Source organism: Pararge aegeria, chromosome 2 (assembly GCF_905163445.1).
Source record: "Pararge aegeria chromosome 2, ilParAegt1.1, whole genome shotgun sequence".
NCBI lineage: Eukaryota > Metazoa > Arthropoda > Insecta > Lepidoptera > Nymphalidae > Pararge > Pararge aegeria.
The window spans coordinates 9,648,653-9,669,633 of NC_053181.1; the positions used below are offsets into that span (position 1 = coordinate 9,648,653).

General features: G+C 34.0%; 1 protein-coding gene across 2 annotated transcripts in view; it reads left to right on the plus strand.

The window, feature by feature from the left end:
* LOC120633669 (lachesin) overlaps positions 1-20,981 on the plus strand; it is a 107,852-nt gene that overhangs the window by 41,618 nt on the left and 45,253 nt on the right. The window contains exon 3 of one of the 2 annotated variants that reach the window (XM_039903978.1): positions 19,489-19,622. In XM_039903978.1, the coding sequence (XP_039759912.1) occupies positions 19,489-19,622 (134 nt within the window). The remainder of the gene's footprint in view (positions 1-19,488; positions 19,623-20,981) is intronic. The other variant, XM_039903987.1, reaches the window with a different exon arrangement.

The following is a 20,981-nucleotide window of genomic DNA, read 5'->3' on the forward strand; positions in this document are numbered from 1 at the left end:
TTGTCATCAGTTAAGATTTTTAGTGAGTGCAGAAAAGTTACGTGCTTCCTTGTGCAATAATAAATGTTTTATTTATTTGCATGGATTGTTGAATTATAAATTCCCTGGGATACTTTAAGCAAGAACCACTCGTAAAGGAGGAATAATTTTTAAAATATAAGCACAAAAGGTCGTGTATTTTCAGCAAGCTCGGTAAGCTCATGACGGAATCTAAAACTACAAAAAGAATACCGCCGGTCCAAATAAAGAAATATAGCTGTGCAACGTACATTGAATCACAAACCAAAGAGTGGATATCATACACACAAAAGGAGGGAGAAATAAAGTAGAAATCTATTCAGTGTAGCTGAAATCGATAGCACTATCAAAATACGGCTGTACTACACTCAAAAGCAGCCCGACCTCTTCAAAGAGCGTTTTTCGACGGAACAAGCCGTTCGTTCCCAGATCAATGGCGTCGTGTTCTATCTTGGACTCCTCGGTGAAACTCATCTAGTCTTATTCATGTATGTTAAAACCGCAGTGGCGACAAAGGATAGCAAAAAGATTTACGTACGTGTATATTCCGTACGAACTCTCACCAAACGTTTTATCAAAGACCTGTGGCTCAACATGGTTGCAACGTCTATTATTGACAGTGAATTCTAGCCCTAAAGCTTGAATTTTAGACAAAATGTTTACACTCAACTTAATTGCAATTCGGTTTTGTCAATAAAGATATAAGGGTAAACAAAAATGTGGAATTTACAATGTACTCGTACATTGTGAAGTCAACGTATCCCGAGTATATCCTGATCACAGAGCGAAACGTGGTCTTATGTTGATTCACACCGTAGGTATAGATTTATCCGGTAGATTGTATCTTATTATTAAAAATTAAACCTGTCTCATTTTAATTTTACTCTGTCATCGGCTATACAGGGTTAATTTATTAACTTAAGCAATATATTAATATTATGCTTCTTTTTCCAGTAAAAAGAAATGTTGCTAACACTATTAGATATTTTATGATAGTTTAGATTTATGATACTATGTATGTATGAATTTCCTTGAAGAAAGCCTCATTAAAAGGCATATTCGATACGTTTTTTTGACTAATCTGTTCATAATATATAATATGTAGGTATACATTACTTTGAATTTTTTTGTGGTGCCCATACATTACATAATTTAGTCTATACTTGTAAATTAGGCAATATTTATATCTTATAGGTAGATGATATAAATGATCCATAACCATCTCTAAAAAAACGTTCAATAATTAACCCTACGCAGTATTCTCAATAAACTTCGATAATATTTTAAGTTCGTTGAGTATTTTATTCATATAATAACTTTATCGTCTGTAAACTTAAACTATCTAGTGATAAGTATATTTTTTTTAAATAATGTCACACACGTGAACCACTTTATAGAGATTATCAGAATTCATGACACAAACCAACCAAGATTATCGGCATCCGCAATCTACTGAGACACATCCTTCCTCTGTCATAAGAGAGAGGCATTTGCAGTTTAAGCCCTTGACGCTGCTCCAATGTGGGCAGTCAGGGGCTAGCATAATACTACAAAGCTTGCTAGTTATTATCACATTTAAAAACAGACGCTCACATACAAATGTGGCAGTTCTTATGCATATGTACATTATTCCGTATCGCAAAGTTCCTTTTTAACAAAATTAAAAAGCATGACGTCCTTATGAATGTCTACGAACTCCACGACCCGCAGAAGAAAAGTACTGAAAACATTCTGTATAGTAAACGATGAAGCAATTATTTAGCTCGGTCATGCATTATATTTCTCCTCATTAGATGTATATTTATTTAATTTACAACGGCTGGGGCTCGACGATAAGCTAAGGGGCGTGAGCGCCTTAGACTCCGTCGACTGAATAACAATGCATACGGGTACCTAAAACGTTGCTTTTATTTAAGGAAATTATACACATATTACGTGAAAGACTCACACACTTTTTGTAATATCGCAACACTTTATATATGTAACAGTCTCCAACTTCTCTTTCCGTTGCATGACGTAAGCTTAACACGTAATAAAATTACGTTAAAAGAATTCAAAATAAAAAAGTTGCTCGTACCTAACCGAGGAGAAAATATAGCGGAAAAGACAAGCTTAAGCTGAGATGCTGCAAATGTAATTTGCTCCCTAATCCATCGTAGACTTTTATTGTCAACTCTTTTAAGATGTAGAAGAAATATTTTATTCAAGTCGACGATGCACGTTCAACAAAGAAACGTCATGTTTTAATTTAAAGCATTATTCGTCTTGACGTTAAAGTACTAAATTCAATGGGTTATTGTCGTATTGCTTTAAATATGCAGATGCTTTTATGAGTGAATTTTCTTTACGCATGCCTGAGACGTTGTAGATGTTGGTTTTGTAGAGGTGTTTAAATTCGCAAAAAGTGGAACGAGCGAGCGAACGATTGAAATGAGGCAACACTGGCCATTACCGGCTCATATGAATACTAGACAAGATGGTACATATTGACATTAATGGGCAATTCTTAGTGTACATTAACTATAAAAACATTCCATTATTGTGTGAATTCAAATATTTTTTACATCAATAGAGCAAACTAGTATATTTCATTGTTATATAAAATTAGGTATATAACGGTATGTGTAATATTATGGGCTCTATGTAAACCCATATCGGAAAAGGCGCAAAGTGCTTTTACAACCGCACACAGCGGGCCTATCACTTTTTGATATCATCACTTTCCTAACTTGCCATATGGCGACCAATATCTTGGATGCGCGATATTGAAAAAGTGAATGTTACCACATTTTTCGTCTTTCTAAATCCGTGCGGAACAACTGTAATGATATTATGTTTGAACAACAAGTTTTGATCACAACCCGAATCGCGGTTTTAACTATTTTTACCCACAAAATAACATTTATGGTGTCGTATCCTATCGTACCCTACTATAATATTTTAATAGTTAATAATATTTGTATGGGTCGATGGATGTTCGTTACTCTTTAAAGCAAAAACTACTGAGCTAGACTGAAATTTGAAATTTATATAGATTATATCTTGGATTAACAAATAAGCTACCTTTTTCAATACCGGCATTTACAGTTCCCGGAAAGCCTCGGGCAACAGTTACTCTGTTTATAGTATTGTTTACTCGTAGCTGTAAATATATTTCAAAAAACCTACTCGACTGCAGTTTCTTCTACTGCTGTAACTGTATTCAGCTTTTGCACTATTTATTACTTTGGGGCAAGTCCTTACATGAAAATTTTACGTTTCACGATTACGTTTATCAGAGACACATCAACATATTTGTGTTATTAAACCTTGTTAACTGGTACTAATCCAATAATCATTGAAAGGATTCTTGTAAGTATATTTAACAAAAAATTAACGTTCTTATTAAAGAAGCTGATGGAAAAATATTTGGTTTCTTCTTTAAAATTGGTTTAAAAGGGGAAGAAATAACCGGTATATTATATTAAGGTTAAACTGGTTTCGTTACTTCACTTTAGTTCGAGATTTTTATTGATTGAGAAACGCTAAAACATTTAATGACTGATTTCTTGCACGCTTAAAGTTAACGTTTACTAAATTCTGTTCTGAATATTTAAGCCCTTGTGTTATAGCACATAAACATATATAATAATATTATGTCGCGATATGTAGCATGTTGTAAGTGAAAGTTGACCCACGTCAGACGTAGCGCAAAGTGCTTCGATAACCACCGAAACCGCGGCCTATCACTTTTTGATAGCATCACTTTCCTAACTTGCCATCTGTCGGCCATTAGCCAGGGTTCGGGGATATTGAAAAAGTGATATGCTTGCACGCTATTCGGACCTTTACACGGATAAAATGTTGTAAGGTTCTTTACTTTTCCAAGCAAGGAACAAAGATTAAATTACATCGCTGACTACTTAAGTATATTTGTTATTTTGAGTGGCAGTAATCGATTTATACCCGTGTTGTTTTGCATTAGCTTTTGCATTACAACTACAAACTGTGAAGACAAACCCAAAATAGATAAATAAATTATTGAATATATCATTTTTGAATTATGTATTTAATAATTTATTGTTAATGTAATAAATTAACCCAAACACTCGGGTGTTATTGCAGTCAAGAGCTCGCCTATAAAGAAGAAAAAAAAAAACACCCTTACTTTTTTAGACGTAGGTCTTATATATAAATATCGCATCTTTCTATCTTTCTATCTTTGTACCTATAGCGGATCTAATTATAATCGCTACAAGGGCTGAGCTACGGTTTTTTAAGTACCACTACAGTTACATCTATGAAACCTTGCATGCAACCTTATACACAATCATAAATGCAATTTACATAACCACAAAACTTGGCCACCAACAGAAACCAAAGTTACCTAAGTCCGCACGGTAAGGCCGGTATATAAAGACAACGAGGGTGGGCAATCCAGATTTCTCCTTTACCTTCTCAAGTTAACGTGTATCTCTATGTCTCGTACAAACACGTTAATTTGCCGGTGGAACTGATTTTCACTGATAACAAAAGAGCCGTACGAGCAGCAGTGCGTTTTTAAGTCCATATCTTATGAGTGAGGAATCCGGTGCTCACTCTTTTAAATTAATTTGGTATGATGTTGCTATAAATTACGTTTCATCCTTCTTTAGTAGTTCCTTAGGTACCCATTTTAATACAAATAACCCTTGAGAGACCAAACCACAACACCTTTTAATTGTTATTCGGCTTATCCGCGCGCGCTCTTATTTGTCTTACACAAGTAATTCGTTTTCCCGTGAGAATAGTTTCCACACGTGCCTTGTCTAGACCAATTGACTGTAATGGACTTTCTGGACTTGAGCGATTTATTCACGAGAGGAAGTTAGTATCCAATAATCACACGTTTATTAGATTTACGTTTTGGAAATAACCCTATTTGTATTAATTATTGGATAGCATTTTGTTTCAAAACTTTCACTTATTTAATTTACTTAACACTTAAAAAACGTTAGAGTATAATAAAAGTTACGATCGTTGTGTTTTATATTACATTCTTTCTTTGGCATTCTGACTGTACATAGAACTAATTGATATGAGATTATATATTATAAAGGAGTATCCTGCAAAATACACATATGGAATGAAGGTCAGCTACTAGGTTACCCTCATAGCAGGTTAATTGAATAATTGCTGTGGAAACAAAAAAAAATTACATTTTGGAACGGAGTATGCGACGACATCAGCAATTAAGTCACTTGAAATATTTAATGAACAGTGCTAGTTCCGTGGCGGAAATGACACTTAATCGGCTTAACTTTGCCTCAAAACTTACCCCAAGCTATCTCGTTCCCCTCAACCCCCCTCCACTGTTAGCACTCCCTCGGACAATACGCTGCATCAAAGAAGTTGGAGAATGTGCAATTATGAGATTGTTTTAATTTAGAAACAATGTTGTTGAAGAATTTCCCTACTTCGGCCGAGCTCTGCGAACCTAAACCAAAATTCTTGGTTTTCTACAACATTGTTTTAGGTTTATTGCTTGGCTTCTGATCTTACAATTTATTTTTGCGCAGCGTTCCCCCGCGGGAGTCTTTAACGCGATCATGTTTGCAAACTCGTATGTGGTTGCTTTTTCTGTAAATATACGAAACTTGGATGTTTGGTACTTACGAATTCAACAGTCGTATTTAAAGCACAAATTTTCGATCGAGACCGAGTCGATAGAAATATTTGAAGTGGTTCTGTTCAAACCTCTTAAATATCCAATGCATTGAATAGATAATGGCCTTACAATTTACATTCTCTGGTGAGCAAACTTTGCTTCGAAACCTCTTAAAATGGACTTCCTAACAATAACAAGACTACGACATCTCTTATAGTTCGAAGTCCGAAATAAAGTTTGGACTAACATTTAACTAGTTGTGGCAAACAAATCCAAGTGTGACTCTAGTGGCTCGAAGTGCAGCCTTGCCCTGCTTCAAACAGCGTAACGACTTCAAAAAAGTTTTAAGAAATTCATGTCGTCAAAAGTTGGTTTCCACATAGCTCTGAAACAACTTCGTCGGCTTTTTGTCAAAAGTATAAATTTTGTAAACTACTTTACATTCGTTTTCACAAAAATAATTTGGTAGATAATAAACGCATGAAACTGTTTAACAGCTTCTTTGGTACACATTCCTCTTATTAGTATGTTATTTATTGAGATTATATCTATTCAAATAAAAATAAAGGATTTGTCTGCGGTTCTGAAATAATCGATAACGGAAAGGATATAACGAAAACACGTTTTAAATGGTTGTCTGTCTGTAAGTCCCGTCTTATCTATGATACGGCTGAATCAACTTCAATGGACTTTGTCAGTCAGAGAATTTTGCACATTTTTCAAAGTAGGAAATAATAAAATAGGTAGGGGTCCACAAAGAAAGAGTTTAAATTAAATCCTCCCTAAATAAATTAAATGGGAGATAGAAAAATTAAAGTGCTTTTTAAATTTTGCATATTTTAATATTTTCGACTCTACAATCTGCAATAATATATAACTAAGCTTCTCTTTAAAACTAACACTTATTAATTATTACTTAAACAGTAAATAAATTGTTTCGATAGGTGGACTTTTTTTGGTGTCGATACAAAGTTTGGTATTAAGTCAAACCAAAGTTAGAAGATCGCTCATCATGTGAATCACAATTGGAAGTAAAACTTACTTTACGTTTTACAATAAAAGGACCACGGCTACGCGGTCAGTTTTAACGAGACTTAAAATTATCTTTAAGCCAAATTCAAGGCTGTAAATTAAAGAAAAAAACTGTTTAACATCTGCGAAAACCGCTCCATAAAACAGCCTCATAGAAAAGCCCATATTTTAAACTCTACATAATATTTTTCTCCAGTAAACCGTTTCCAAAGCCGGACTTTAATGATGTACAGTGGGCCATCGTTTACTAGGAGCAACAATAGGACATAATTCACTGTGCACCGCTCCCGCCCAGTCGAGAAGCTGAACGAAATCACTGAACCAAATTGCAAATGAAACAGTTGATTCATGGATTTATAAGATGTTCGAGTCTGTATTTAATTAAGCACCTTTTTTGCTTCGACGTCAGTTATAAGTCATTAGCAGTTCATTTGCTTTTATAATATTAAACATAGTATAATTATTATAGAAGAGGCAAAAAACAGCGCCGACATTCCACATTCGGCCTTTTACACGAGGGCCAACAGTGACCGCACGTATCTGGCTAATGTCATGCTATTACTTCATCTATCGAAGGTAAGCAAGAACACTGCCAGCTACTACTACTACTAATTACTATGCTACTTAATTATATCAAAGACAAGAAATGACAATAAGAATAATTATAACCGCTAAAATTCGTTCAGTTTTTTTCATCTAAAGTACCGTGTTTCAGTAAGCGATGGGCAATTATATATTGAGTTTATAATTGGTTAAAACTAAGTAATATCTTTATGTACTATTTTAATTTTACGGTGAGGCGCAACCCGGCCACAACCGGTTTGCGGCCAGTCACTCTGACCCCACTTCATAAATCTCTGATATACTCTAAGATATTTATTTTAATGATATTGGCAATTCTGATTTCATTTAAAGTTTAACGCGGATAGTTTGTTACAAATATATACCAACTAACTAAATGTGTGAAAGGCATCGAAACGATAATACCATCTGATTCCGTTATTAAAAGATCGATTGACCACGCAACTTTTAAATGAAATATTGGTTGAGTACTTTTTTTAATGCACTATTTAAGTTTTCGAATTAAGTAGAGTCTCAATCCGTCGCTAGAATATGAATAGAATGTTGGCGATAGATTTAACTTTATTTATTTCAACTGAATTTTATAGAAATTTTGATTGCACTGGGCACTTGAAATAATATTGAAAGTTGCGATTTCAATCACTGTCTGTGTACAAATCCAGTTCTATTGACACGGGAGTGTTTGGACTCGGACACTTGCTATTCAGAGTGCAATTCACATTTAGCTTACTTACATTTAGGATTCTGTGCAGTGTTACTGCGAAGAATCTCAAACTACATGAAAAATTATTATTTAAGTTAAAATTGAGAGAGTCTTTTCAGAGTTTCATTACTAAATTGGTAAAAAAACCCTTATGGTGCGACTACGTCCGACCGACACAGCCAGAACAAGAAGTTAAAGATTTCCTTTTATCTATATTACAAAAAGGGAACAGACTAAGGATGGGGTTATTATTTTTACATTTGTTTTAAAACCGAATGGTATATATTATAATCGTTGTAAAATAACTTAAAAAATACCAGTCCCCCGCTTACCTCGGAAGAAGTTTACAAAGCGAAAAATGTGAAACAAATATTAATTATTGATAGGTGTTAAAGGCCATGATGCTAAGTAGAACAATTTTTTTTTTACAAATTTAGTTATGCGGTTCAGTGTTTTTGATTCGGTCGACTATAATACTTTAAAAAAAATTCTAAGGTAAAATTTCAAAGGTATAGAACCATCGGCGCGCGAGCCTGACTCGCTCTTGACAGTTGGCGGAAAAACGAAAAAATTTACATTTTAAATCCAGTTTAATACGATTTAAGAAAACATAACTAAATTTTGAAGTTCCTTGTACCCTGCGTTCAAAGTGGATTTGGGAAAAATAGATATATATGTCTAGCATTGGAATATTCATTAACTATTATTACTTCAACACATATGTATTACAGAGCATGATAAAATGATCTTATTTTAGGATCTTTGGTCTAGATGTTATCATGTGTGACTACGGATCTCAAGGCCATGCATTCAAATGTCCAGGTTTAGTGCATAACCAGCTTTAAAATCAAACAGTACTTGTGAACTTTCACTACCAGTCTACTTCGGAATTTATTTTATCGGATTCGGATATAATGATGTGACCAAGTAGTATACCTAATCTCTTATATTAGTAACTGGTTTGCGCAAAAGTTATAATTGACCGAGTGAAGCGAGCTTTCCTAGTTTAGTGAGGCGAATTTGCATTTTGTCCGTTCGTCTGACAGAGCCCTAAGGAATAAAGAACGTAATTATTATATCAAATTTACAAGTCAGTCAGGTATGGCTGAGTAGTTATTTTACCGAATACGTGATTTTAAACTATTTCGGTTTCCATATGATTAAACCATATACACGCTCCGTTTTACGTGCACGTTTAAACTATACAGGAAACCTGTCAGGCACTCTTGCACGTATGGCTAGTTTAGTGATAGAATGTAACAAACATAATAATTATGGTTTTCCTAACACTCTGGTTTTCCTAATACTAAAATTATACATACAAATATGAGTTTACCTATTTATTTGACTTATATTTCTTCACGCATCAAAAGAGCAACGTAGTGATGCAATTTTTGCATAGATATAGATCATGGGCATACATAATGTACCTAATCTATATCCCGAAAATAAAATTTCTATGGGTCATAATTTATTTGTTACCTCTTTATGCTGTAATCAGGGGCGGATTCCCCTTAAGACCGAGCTTCATGATCATGACCTTCGAAGCATTTATCATAAGGTTGATATAGCTCTACATATGTCTGTTTGTAACCCGATTACGAACTATTCCAATAAATGCAGCTTCTCGTGTTTGCGGCGAGGGAAAAATCACTTGTGCTCGCAAATAAATACAGTCTTTATACTGTAATGATCTGATTAACAATCTTACTCAGAAGGTCAGGTAATATTAAATTTGTAAACAATAAATCATCGTCATGAGATTATTTCAGAATTGCAGAATTCTGATATTTTTAACTCGAAACTTATGCCTATAATATTTCATTAATTTTTTGCGCTAGCTCAGGTAGCTGAATTGACTTTGATGAAAGTTAATATTATAAATGCGAAAGTGGGTGTGTTTGTTTTTCTCACGCAGTTCTTCAAGCAGTTTATTAAATCATTAAGTTGGAATAAAAAGATAAAGCTTAAGCAAAAAGAATACGCGCAGAACCAGAAGAAATAAAATGTCAAAATAAAACATTAAGCTACCTATCCTTTCACAAACCAGATAAAACCGGTTCAGATATCGGTTTACGAGTAAATTTTCAATTCCGATCACCATTTCTATACAGATTCTTCCATTGACAGAAACGTTTCAGCAGCTTGGACACTTGCTTATTCATCCTCACATCGAATAGTGCGCAATCATGTCACTGAAATCCTGCACTGTGAATATAAAGCAATAACGAAAACGATCCGAGTATTTAGATTATTCTGAACTTTTTATGTTTCTAACTTGTTCAGCCTTTTCGAAGACAGTACTAATTTGGAAAATGGAACACCTATGTCTGGACACTAAAAGAGGTATCGTGGATACTAAATCAATACTGGATACTTTGCTGAAACGTGGCACGATAATAGTGGATTCACGATACGCCGTGCACATTTAATATGTACGATGAATTAATTTCTAAAAATGCAAACGAAGTAACTCTTATTTCAGCCAGCAAGGAGATAGTTCATTTTTTATGCCTGCCAGCATAAACTTTCTGGTATGATGTCGCTTTCTCCACATTAACATATATTACACATTAAAAATAGTTTACCAGGTGAGCGACCGACAACAGCATTGGTCAAAAAGAAGCACGGCTTGGTGCTACTTTTGGTTGTGAGGTTTATTGGCAAATCTGAGACTAAAATTAAATTTGATTTTATATAGATGCACATATTTAATGGGTATCACATTACACTTTATTTTTTTAGTAAATATAACCATAATAATCTATATCTATTGGTCTGATATATCAATCTGTTTAAATACTTTAAAAAAGAAGTTACTTCTTTTCAAAGTATTTAAAAACGACATTACCTTGCTGCTACCAGTGCCGAGCAGGCCAAGGGGCGTAAATATGAAAACCTGGATAGCAGTTTCGTTTTTGTACCTTTTGGAGTAGAGACTTTAGGACTATGGGGCCCGGAGTTCTTTATAAAGAGTTATCAAAAAGGGTTTTCGAGTCTACCGGTGATCCTAGAGCGGGCTATTACCTAGGCCAAAGAATTAGTTTGGCCATCCAAAGAAGCAATGCTGCCAGCATCTTAGGAACTGTGCTTCGCTGCGGTGGTTTTGAAGATGACTTAGATTTTATTTACTTTTACATAGTTTATTTTTGGTTATATTTATAATAAAATATGTAAATAATAAACGATGTTGAACATAATATTTAACTGACTCCTGACTTGTCAGACAACCAACAGTCTGAACAGCTGAAGTAATTAATTTATTTGAAATTTTGAAAGAATATTTATTTAAGAAAAGAAGAGAGGTGTCGAAGAGTGGTTTCAATTTAAAGTTTACCCTAGGTGTAAAAGGATTGATTATCAACCTATTAGTGTTCCAACTTCCACTGCCTCTTTATAAAGGAAAAGGAAACCAGCTAGGATCCTGCACTCTGGTTTAAAGCATAAACGTGAAAATGCTAAGGTATTGTTAAATTTCATTAGAACGCCAATTCACCAGTCATAAGGGACACACAACAATTAATTTGTCCAACCCTGAATACATAGAATGTGTGTATGTATGTAGGCATGTATGTTGGCATTTCGACGTGGCGACATTTGCTCTGGTGTTTCAATTGACCCGTTTGGGGTCACCACGGCTGTCGCTTCCAACAAACGTGAATCGAACCTTTCCTTTTTTTCTTCTTTTTCACTCCCAATATAATTTATATATATTAATCCATACTTATATTTTAAACTATATGTTGCCCGCGAATTCGTCCGCGTTTGTTTTTTGTTTAAAGCGCCTCGTATGAACAGTTAATTTGAGAGATGTGTGACCAATCAATTTAGGTTCGACAAATATTTTTATTGTGTAATATTGTAAAAACAATAGGGTGTAGTTTTACAAATTACATTTCCAATTAAGTATATCTTTAAAAAATAACTCCTTAAATTGTCCTTATACAATAAAACAATCTATTTGAATAAGAATTTATACTGCGATACTAATGTAAACCACTTTTGTTCTTACTTGCGATCTAATAAAATTTCAGAACACGAAAGTTGTTATTGCGACTATGATAGTTAGATGCATTCCCTCATCGATTTTTTTTTTGGGTAATAATGGTAATAATGTCTACTTTTATCATGTAGTATATCATTTTTATGTATCACCAATAGTTTTCTCAGTGCAAGTAATTTTATTGGCAAACATTTTGCTACTTTGGGTTTCATTTTAGATTTTTTTTTTTAATTCATTATAATCTATGTTCCTTCGTGAGAGTTTAACTATCTTATGGCGAAGAAATGGTTATTCCGTACAAACAAACAAACAACCAAACAAAAATAATTTTCCTCGTTTTAATATTAAGATAAAGATGCATGCCTCGGAGCTCTTCAGATTAATATCAAGGGCGTGTGAAGTTTACCGATCCACACTTCGCCATCATGGTGAACACCGGTATAAACTCTTAACAATCTGATAGGAGACCCGTGCCCTGTAGTTAGCCAAAAATGTATTGATTATGATGATGATGGTAAAAAATTTGAGCCATACATAGGTAACAAATAAACAAACAAACACTTTATTTTTAATTTTTTATACATAGTGAATGAAATAATATTAAAATGATATTTTTTGCATGCAATTTCCTAACAGCCGCCAATCTCTATTCTGAATCGCTTTTCTATTTGTTTATTCGCGTATGTGTGTTTTAGTAGTTTTATCACACTTTTCACTTTCAACTCTTGCATATTGATATTCCCGAATAGAATATTTATGGATGTATGTTAGAATCCAGATAGGTATGGTAAACACGATATTATCACACTGTCTACTTTAACATGTTACAAAAATGCCATAAATTAAATGTTCAATATAGAAATTTGAATTAATCACGAAACTAAAGTTATAAGGAACTAGTTGTACCACGCGATTTCACCCGCGTTAACTAAGGGTCAAAACAAAATGTTATAGTGCCAACGCGGATACCTTTCTCATAGCTGAAATCTGGCGGCCTCACTTTGGAGAGCCCAGTTTTATCCCCGGCGCTCACCTCTATCTTTTCAAAGTTATTTGCGTTTAAAGCAATTGAAACAGCCACCAGCTGGTGTCCATCAACGTACACTGAATACCCAAATAAGAAATTATCGTTCATCATTATCAATGAGAATGATAATGGTGAACGATAATTTCTTATTTGCGTAAATGACTATCCCGTTGTTTAAGCAATTGAGTTAAAACGATTGCATAAGCTACCTCTAAGGAGGGAAATCAAATGCTAGAGTGACTAGATCATTCACACACTTTTGTATAGAAGCCAAGGTTACCAAACCACTGCCCTTTAGACGCTAAGTTATGTATAGAGCTAATACTAACATATACCCTAAAGTACCTCATCATCATTATCATCCCCTCAAACAATTGAAGTCCACTGCTGGACATAGATCTTTTGTAGGGACTTCAAATTCCACGGCCCTGGGCCGCTTGTTTCCAACGGCTCCCAGTGACTCGCTTGATGCCGTCTATCCACCACGTTGGGGCTGACCAAAGCTGCGTTTACCTGTGCGGGGTCGCCATTTCAGCACCTTGGAACCTCAACGTCCGTCGGTTCTCCGAGCCCATTTCCACTTCAGCTTTGTGACTCGCTACGTCGGCGTGTGATTCTGAGTGTAGTCTGAGCCTTCTTATGATAAAGTACCTACTAGAACTAAACTACCTACAAAAAAATAAACACAGAAACACAAATTTTCTTTTAAAAATCTTGAAAATAATAACACACCCGTACATCAGATGGGATAGAGTATTTTCTCGAATAGATAGCTAAGGGCGTCAATATTCTACGTGACCAGTGCCTCGTGTCGTGTCCGAGGAAACATGTGTCGGAAGTGAGGACTATCTATTTGCCCATAGAATAGCCATGGTTGAATTATTTGTAGACACATATCTAGTGGAAGATTTGATCTACATTGACTCTGTTTTATGTACTCTGACTTGCATTACTCTGTCTTAACCGTCATGCACTATTGTAATGTCATTAGTAGACGTTTGTGAAACTATCAAATGATAGCAAAGGTAGTTCTAAGGAAAGGGTAATAAGAGTAAATGTTTATTTATTTGTATCTATGACCCATAACTACGCACTACACTATAACATAAATAGAATAATTAAAAACTAAATTAAATAAAATAAAAAAAACCTTACATTAAATCTGGGGTTATGTTTGTTTACTTGGATATATAGTTACAATAGAGGCACGGGCATTTGTATACACTGAACTGGTGGCAATTCTGTTGTGCGCAGATCTCCATTTATTCTACATCTATTTTTTTTATATGCAATATAAAAAAAAAGTTACAAATTAAAATTTCTGCATCCAGGCAGCCCTACGTGGAGTTTAATATACAACTTGTAAATTGGAGAGTCATATCGATTTATTAGTGCTTTAAAATTGGTAATTTAAATTGAAAATATATAACTATTTATAGAAGTACCAAGTTTATAACAGACAAGACGTTAATTCAAAATATGATGTGGAAAGAATATTCTGTTTGAAAGTATCAGTAAATTTGTTATATAATTAGGTCATAGATTAAAATAAAGCATAAGTTGTGCTCTGGGCACATATTTTCAAGTAAATTTACATATTTAATGAAGAAATCAGATTTGCTAAACTAAGTTTGCCAAACATGTGCATCATTGATGGAGTACATGCATACATACATTGGTAATTTAAATTGAAAAATATATAACTATTTATAAAAGTACCAAGTTTCTCATAGACAAGACGTAAATTAAAATATGATAGAGTAATACATGAAAAATAAAATGAAATTTTGTATATGAAACTAAAAATTATTGAGTTTCTAAAAACTGAGCCTTAAACGAAGTGTTAATATATTTTACAGTTGATGTATATGTAGTATTTAGAAACCTTTGTAAGCTATTCTTGACTATGCTTTCCTAAGTTTAAAGTCGGTTTTTGTTGATTTTTCTTGTAACGTCTTTAGTCAAACATTTTGATTAAGCCTTAGTGTTTTGTATGAGCTAAATTATGTCTTTGGGTATGAAGGTAGAGAGTCAAAAAAGTGCGCTACTGACGTTATATTTCTTATTACGTCAGTGATGTGCGCATAATAAAAGGCAACAATAAAGCTCTTTTAGATACCTCAATTGAGGTCAATACGATAAAAAATATTTTTTATCGACTGTTGATTAATGATCAAGACTCATTTGACCTAACCTAAGATGATAAGTATAATACACGTGTTGGATGGTGCCAAGGATTCTCAATTCCTTATCGTGTTGAGCAGCCAGGATGATCCTTTAAACAAATTTGATCTTACTCGTATATAAAATATTTGACACTAGTAAATACTATAAAAGCCTCTTTTTTAGTTCTGTAAAGTATTTACCTTAGTTAATAAATTTGTCAAATTCAAAATTCATTTATTTGAAGTAGGCCTACTATATAAGCACTTTGAACTTTAAGTATGTCTTTTTGTAATGACTCTACCATAGGTTCGGCAATCAGATCTATCTTGATGAATTGCAAATTTAATTCATTTTATCAGTATATGTAACATTAATAATACTAGCGGACCCGCGCGACTTCGTCCGCGAATGAGTCTGCTTCAAAAATTAGTAGTATGTTGTCGCGGGCTGTTTTATAGAACTTTAAAGAAACAATTCCGATATACTTACTACATATTTCCGTCGTTTGGCGTAATGTTTACCGTTCACGCATCGCACGCATCGGAATCTCTCAGAGGGTATTTTTTGTCGTAGCGTGATTTTATACAGCCATTTTTGTCGTAGCGTGATGTTATATAATTAATTAATTGATACTATGAAATCGAAACAGCATTTTCTGAGATTAGCGCGTTCAACCAAAGAAACTCAAAAGCTTGATAATATTTCAACTATGCCTATCTAAAAAAAACACGATAATCTAAAACTCCGTTGCGCAGATTTTGAAAGACAAATGCCGAAAAAAATAGCGATGGTATCCTGTAGGAGCTGTTTGCTTTTCCGGGAAAAAATGAAGCCTATGAGCTATTCCAGGATGGTACGCATGCATTCAATCGTTGTCCCATATGCCTTGGGACGTGCTGTTATCTGTTAAGAATTATGTCCTTTATCTCCGACAACATGTATCAGATCTTAATTAAAATTAGACAATACATGCTTAATAGTATACACTTTAAATTAAAAAAAGAATTATTAAAATCGGTTCAAATTTAACGGAGGCATGAAGTAATTAATATTGATAAAAAAATTCATGCCATTTCCCGGAGGAAACTTACTGTTTATCGGTATAAAACTATCCTATATTTTGACCCGGAATATCAGCTACAACTATACCATTTTATTTGAATCTGTTCAGTAGTTTTCACGTGATGCCTGGACAGACAGACAGACAGGCGAAAATTAAACAAAAATCTGTTTTGGACTCAGTATCGATTATAAAGCATTCCCCGGTCAAAATTTTCAAAATATATTAAATGTACAGAAATCTTCCAGTTACAGATTTATTACAAGTACCTATAGATAATAATGGATTATGTTTTAATAAATTATTATTGTTATGCGTTCTATCTACTCATAATTAATGGATTACAAGAATAATTTAAAAGATATAGTTCCAATTGTAACTGGAAAGCAAACGTAAAATGAATTCGCGTCAGAAATCTACATACAAACGAGAGTCGTTCCCTCGCTAATTATATAAATAACAAAGTTCACGTTATTTTTCCATTCACACTGGGACTGGAAAACGTAAACTTCATTTAAATACTTTTTGGTGACTGAAATAGAGAAAAGCGTAGGTTAATTATTTCTAATTTATTTTTTAACAATTCTATATTGATACAAGAATAAATTGTGTCGATGGGGCGTGCGCTGGTGTGGGATGCGCCCTGCGTTGATATGTTGGCAGCTTCTCACTTCGTCGCCGAGTACGTCCCAAAAAGTGGCAGCAGCTGCCTAATCTGCTCAAATGCTTAAGCGCCGTAAAGATTCCGTTATTTGTAATGACTACGTTTTCGCGGCGCTTGCATTTGAGACTCTGGGCCCAAGGTCTTCGGAAACGATAATTTTTATTAACATCGTGTCCCAAAAATTGGTCCTTATGTCTTGTGACCCAAGAGCTGACGCTTATTTATCCCAACGGCTAAGTCCAGCAATTTAAAGGGGCAATAGCGCCAGCATTTTGGGTACCATACCCATAAGTGAACAGTTAGACGGCTTATATTTATTGTAAATATTCATTTTAGTTTGTAATTATATTTCCCTATTAAATAAATTAATTAATTATAAAAAAAACAAAATCACAAGTTTTTAGACCTTTTTGATGAGCTTTATTAAACTATTATAGAAAATTACATCTATGCAATCATTATTTTATAAGATTTAGAACCTATACAAGTGTACTGAATAAAATAAAATGTGACACTTCGCACTTGTTGGCAATTGAACTCTGACATTTGGTTTTGTTGTCGAAGTAAGAAGCATATTTAGATGATACACACTAATAGGTATATCGTGCTCCACAAAGTACACCGCCGAGGACAATCTTCGTGCCAGACATGTATAGACGTGTTATGGACATTATATTTGTGTGATCTACAAATTTTTTGCATCATTACCAGCCTACTAAAGGGCATGGCCGTAATCTAACACGCTGACTTAGTGTTAATGGATAGACTTACAACATTATGGACAATGCTATCGCATACATGACGGCCAATTGGCGCAGTTTGCAGCGACCCTGCTTTCTGAGTCCAAGGCCGTGGGTTCGATTCCCACTACTGGAAAATGTTTGTGTGATGAGCATGAATGTTTTTCAGTGTCTAGGTATTTCTAGGTATTTATGTATATAATTCATAAATATATTCATCAGGCATCTTAGTACCACTAATACAAGCTACGCTTACTTTGGGGCTAGATGGCGATGTGTGTGTTGTCGTAGCATATTTATTTATTTATACAGGTTTTTAACGTGGTCGTCTTACTTCTACACAACTTAGTCCTAAATTGGCGGCCGAAAAGCTAAACTACTCCACTATCAGCTTTAATATGGTTGTAGTTAGTGATAAATGATAATTATTTACATCAATGATATTATTAATGAGAAAACAAAATAGTTCATAAATCGTCCGCGGCAGATAGTCGTTTATTTATTGCAAATTGTCAAACTTTCAATCAGTATCATTTCTGCATTATTTACTGGACTTCTACTATTAACTACATCATCGAAAGGTGGCGTTATTTATTGCGTTGTCCTTTGCCGTCTAGATAGCTCAGGTAAGCCTAAAATATGTACTCATACACACGAAACGTGTTCGGACCAACATGTGCTCCCATAGTAAAAGTACGTAATTGAATCAGTTCGTTCGTATGAAGTGCCAGAGGTGTGCTGGATCTCTCTGATAAAATGCTTTATATGTTTCTATATGAACTCTATATATAAATAGTAAAGCACCTTTTTAACCAACGGATAAACGAGAAACAATGCTTTTAATCGACGTAATCAGTACGTGTCTGTATTTTAATAGGAGTATCTTCACATTAAGGTAAATCGAAATGAGCGCAATCGCTTTCCGTATCGTGCAGTCGATCTGTTAATTTATTGTTGTTTTATCGAGTTTTAACAACATTAAATGCAGTACATAATACAATAATTAAAAATGTAACTTTCATTTTATTTTGACTTTGAATTCACTAAATATTAAAATTCACTAGCTGCGCCCTGCGGTGTTACCTGCGGTGTATAAGTCGTTTAGGTACTTTTTTCAGATGTGAAGGATGGGATGATATTTGGTGTTAAAATACGAATGTTCCTATAAGTTACTCTTGGGTATTTAATGTTTTTCCTCGACCAATAGTTATATAGGTATATAATAGTCTATGTTACCCTCCGTCATTTCAACTTATTCTATGCCAAAAGTCGATTGTTGATTAGTTAGAGCGTGAGGATGGTACAAATAAACAAACAGACACACACATTTATAACATTAATAAGCATGGATTCAATCAAACATTCAAAAAGTCGATAATGTAAGCCTTACAGTTTAATATCCTTACTAAAACATTTTTCAGTTTGGACGGCCGACTGGCAGCGACCCTGCTTTCTGAGTCCAAGGGTGGGTTCGATTCCCACAACTGGACAATGTTTATGTGATGAACATGTATCTATGTATTATAAGTATTTATGTATATTATTCATAAAATTATACTTCAGTTATCTTAGTACCCATAACACAAGTTACGCTTACTTTGGGACGAGATTTCGATGTGTACATACATCGAAATCTCATGTCATGTCATAGTAAATTTATTTATTTAATTACCTTTCAATTGATTTAAATCGAATTTGATGCCGATTCTACATTCATACTGACATTCAACGAGATAATATTTTACTTGATTCATAGCATTACTTTTTCTAGCGTTTACAATTCTCTGTAACACCAGAATCGTTTACGTAATTGAAAAAAATATGCGTTCTATAATATTATTACTATAATACATTTTTTTCTTTTCAGCTCTAGGTCTGGAGCCCGATTTCCTCTACCCGCTTGAGAACGTCACCATAGCCCAAGGAAGGGACGCTACTTTCACGTGTGTGGTCAATAACCTTGGTGGTTATAGGGTGAGTGGCGACTCCGCCACCGCCAGGGTGTGTATCAAAACATGTCATTACAGCTAGACCGAATAGACCAGCACTTCCACTCAGCACCCGATTTTGAGATCTATAATTTTATTCGGGCAATATTTATTTAGAAACCCACATTGATGTTCATATACTAATCATTAAAGGAGATCTTCCGTATTTCTAGATAATATCGTTTTATATAAAAGGTGCCTTTGTACATTCTCACTATAACATATCAGTGACAGTACGAAAATTCTAACAATAATTTAAAACTTATGCTCTGTAAGGCAGCGATTGACTTAAAGGTTTTTTTTTTATTTCTGCAATACTTTATTTAAAGCTTGAATTTAGTTACTGAAGCTACTTAGTTTTAGTCAAATTATAAATATTATTACATGCTTTCATTTAAATTTTGATAACAAAATTCTATGGAGCTACTAAAACAACCGCCTGGATAGAAACATTTTAACATTCGTGCTTTAATAGGAAATGCCGAACTTCAATATGGACTAAACAAAATAGAACAAGTCCAATATGGCTGAAATGTTCACTTTTGTGGACCGCGAAATAAAAGTATTACTAGTATATGAACTCTAAATTTTATTCGTTTATTTATTAAAACTAAACGAATAAAATTTAGAATTCATGAAAAAAGCCTCTCTGTTTTATTCTGGTAGAAGGTCTGGCTTTCCGCTCTGATAAATCCGAGTTATTTTAGTCTTCTCACGATGTCGTTTAGAAACCAATTGAATACATGCCGTATGATAATAAAAGAAAAAAGCCCAATTATAGATCTCAAAGATATAGTCTTCTGCACTTAACTTCCACACTTCTTTAGCACACAATCTATCAATGCACCTCTTCAACACCTTATAGATACTATCTCTATCTAGCATAGAGTATAAACACCATAACTAATTTGCACACTCCATAGGTTTGTTCACAGTAGCATATAGCTAGATATACGAAGCACAACCTGCACTTACACCTATATACACCTGCACATAGAAGGAAAACTCAAGAATGAAGTGAGCGCAAAGCTCGTCCAAATTCAACAACTATTCTTGGGTTTTACGATAATGATGCACATTCGCAACTGTTATGTCAATAAAATGTAAGTTTGGAGCATGTACCAAATGCACTGCACTATTTCCACCCCCCGTAACACTAATTTAATTTTTATTTATATTACTTTCTTATGTTTTTCGTTGTTCAGTTTAATTAATATGTTCAATTAAAAATCTAACTACCTAGTATTTAATCATAATAGTGTTACGTTAAACAAAGCTTATTAAATTTTTTTACTCGGTATGGCTCAGGTATATTTAAGTCTCACAAAATCACTGCTAGGTAATTTTAGCCAAAGGTACATTCAATAAACAT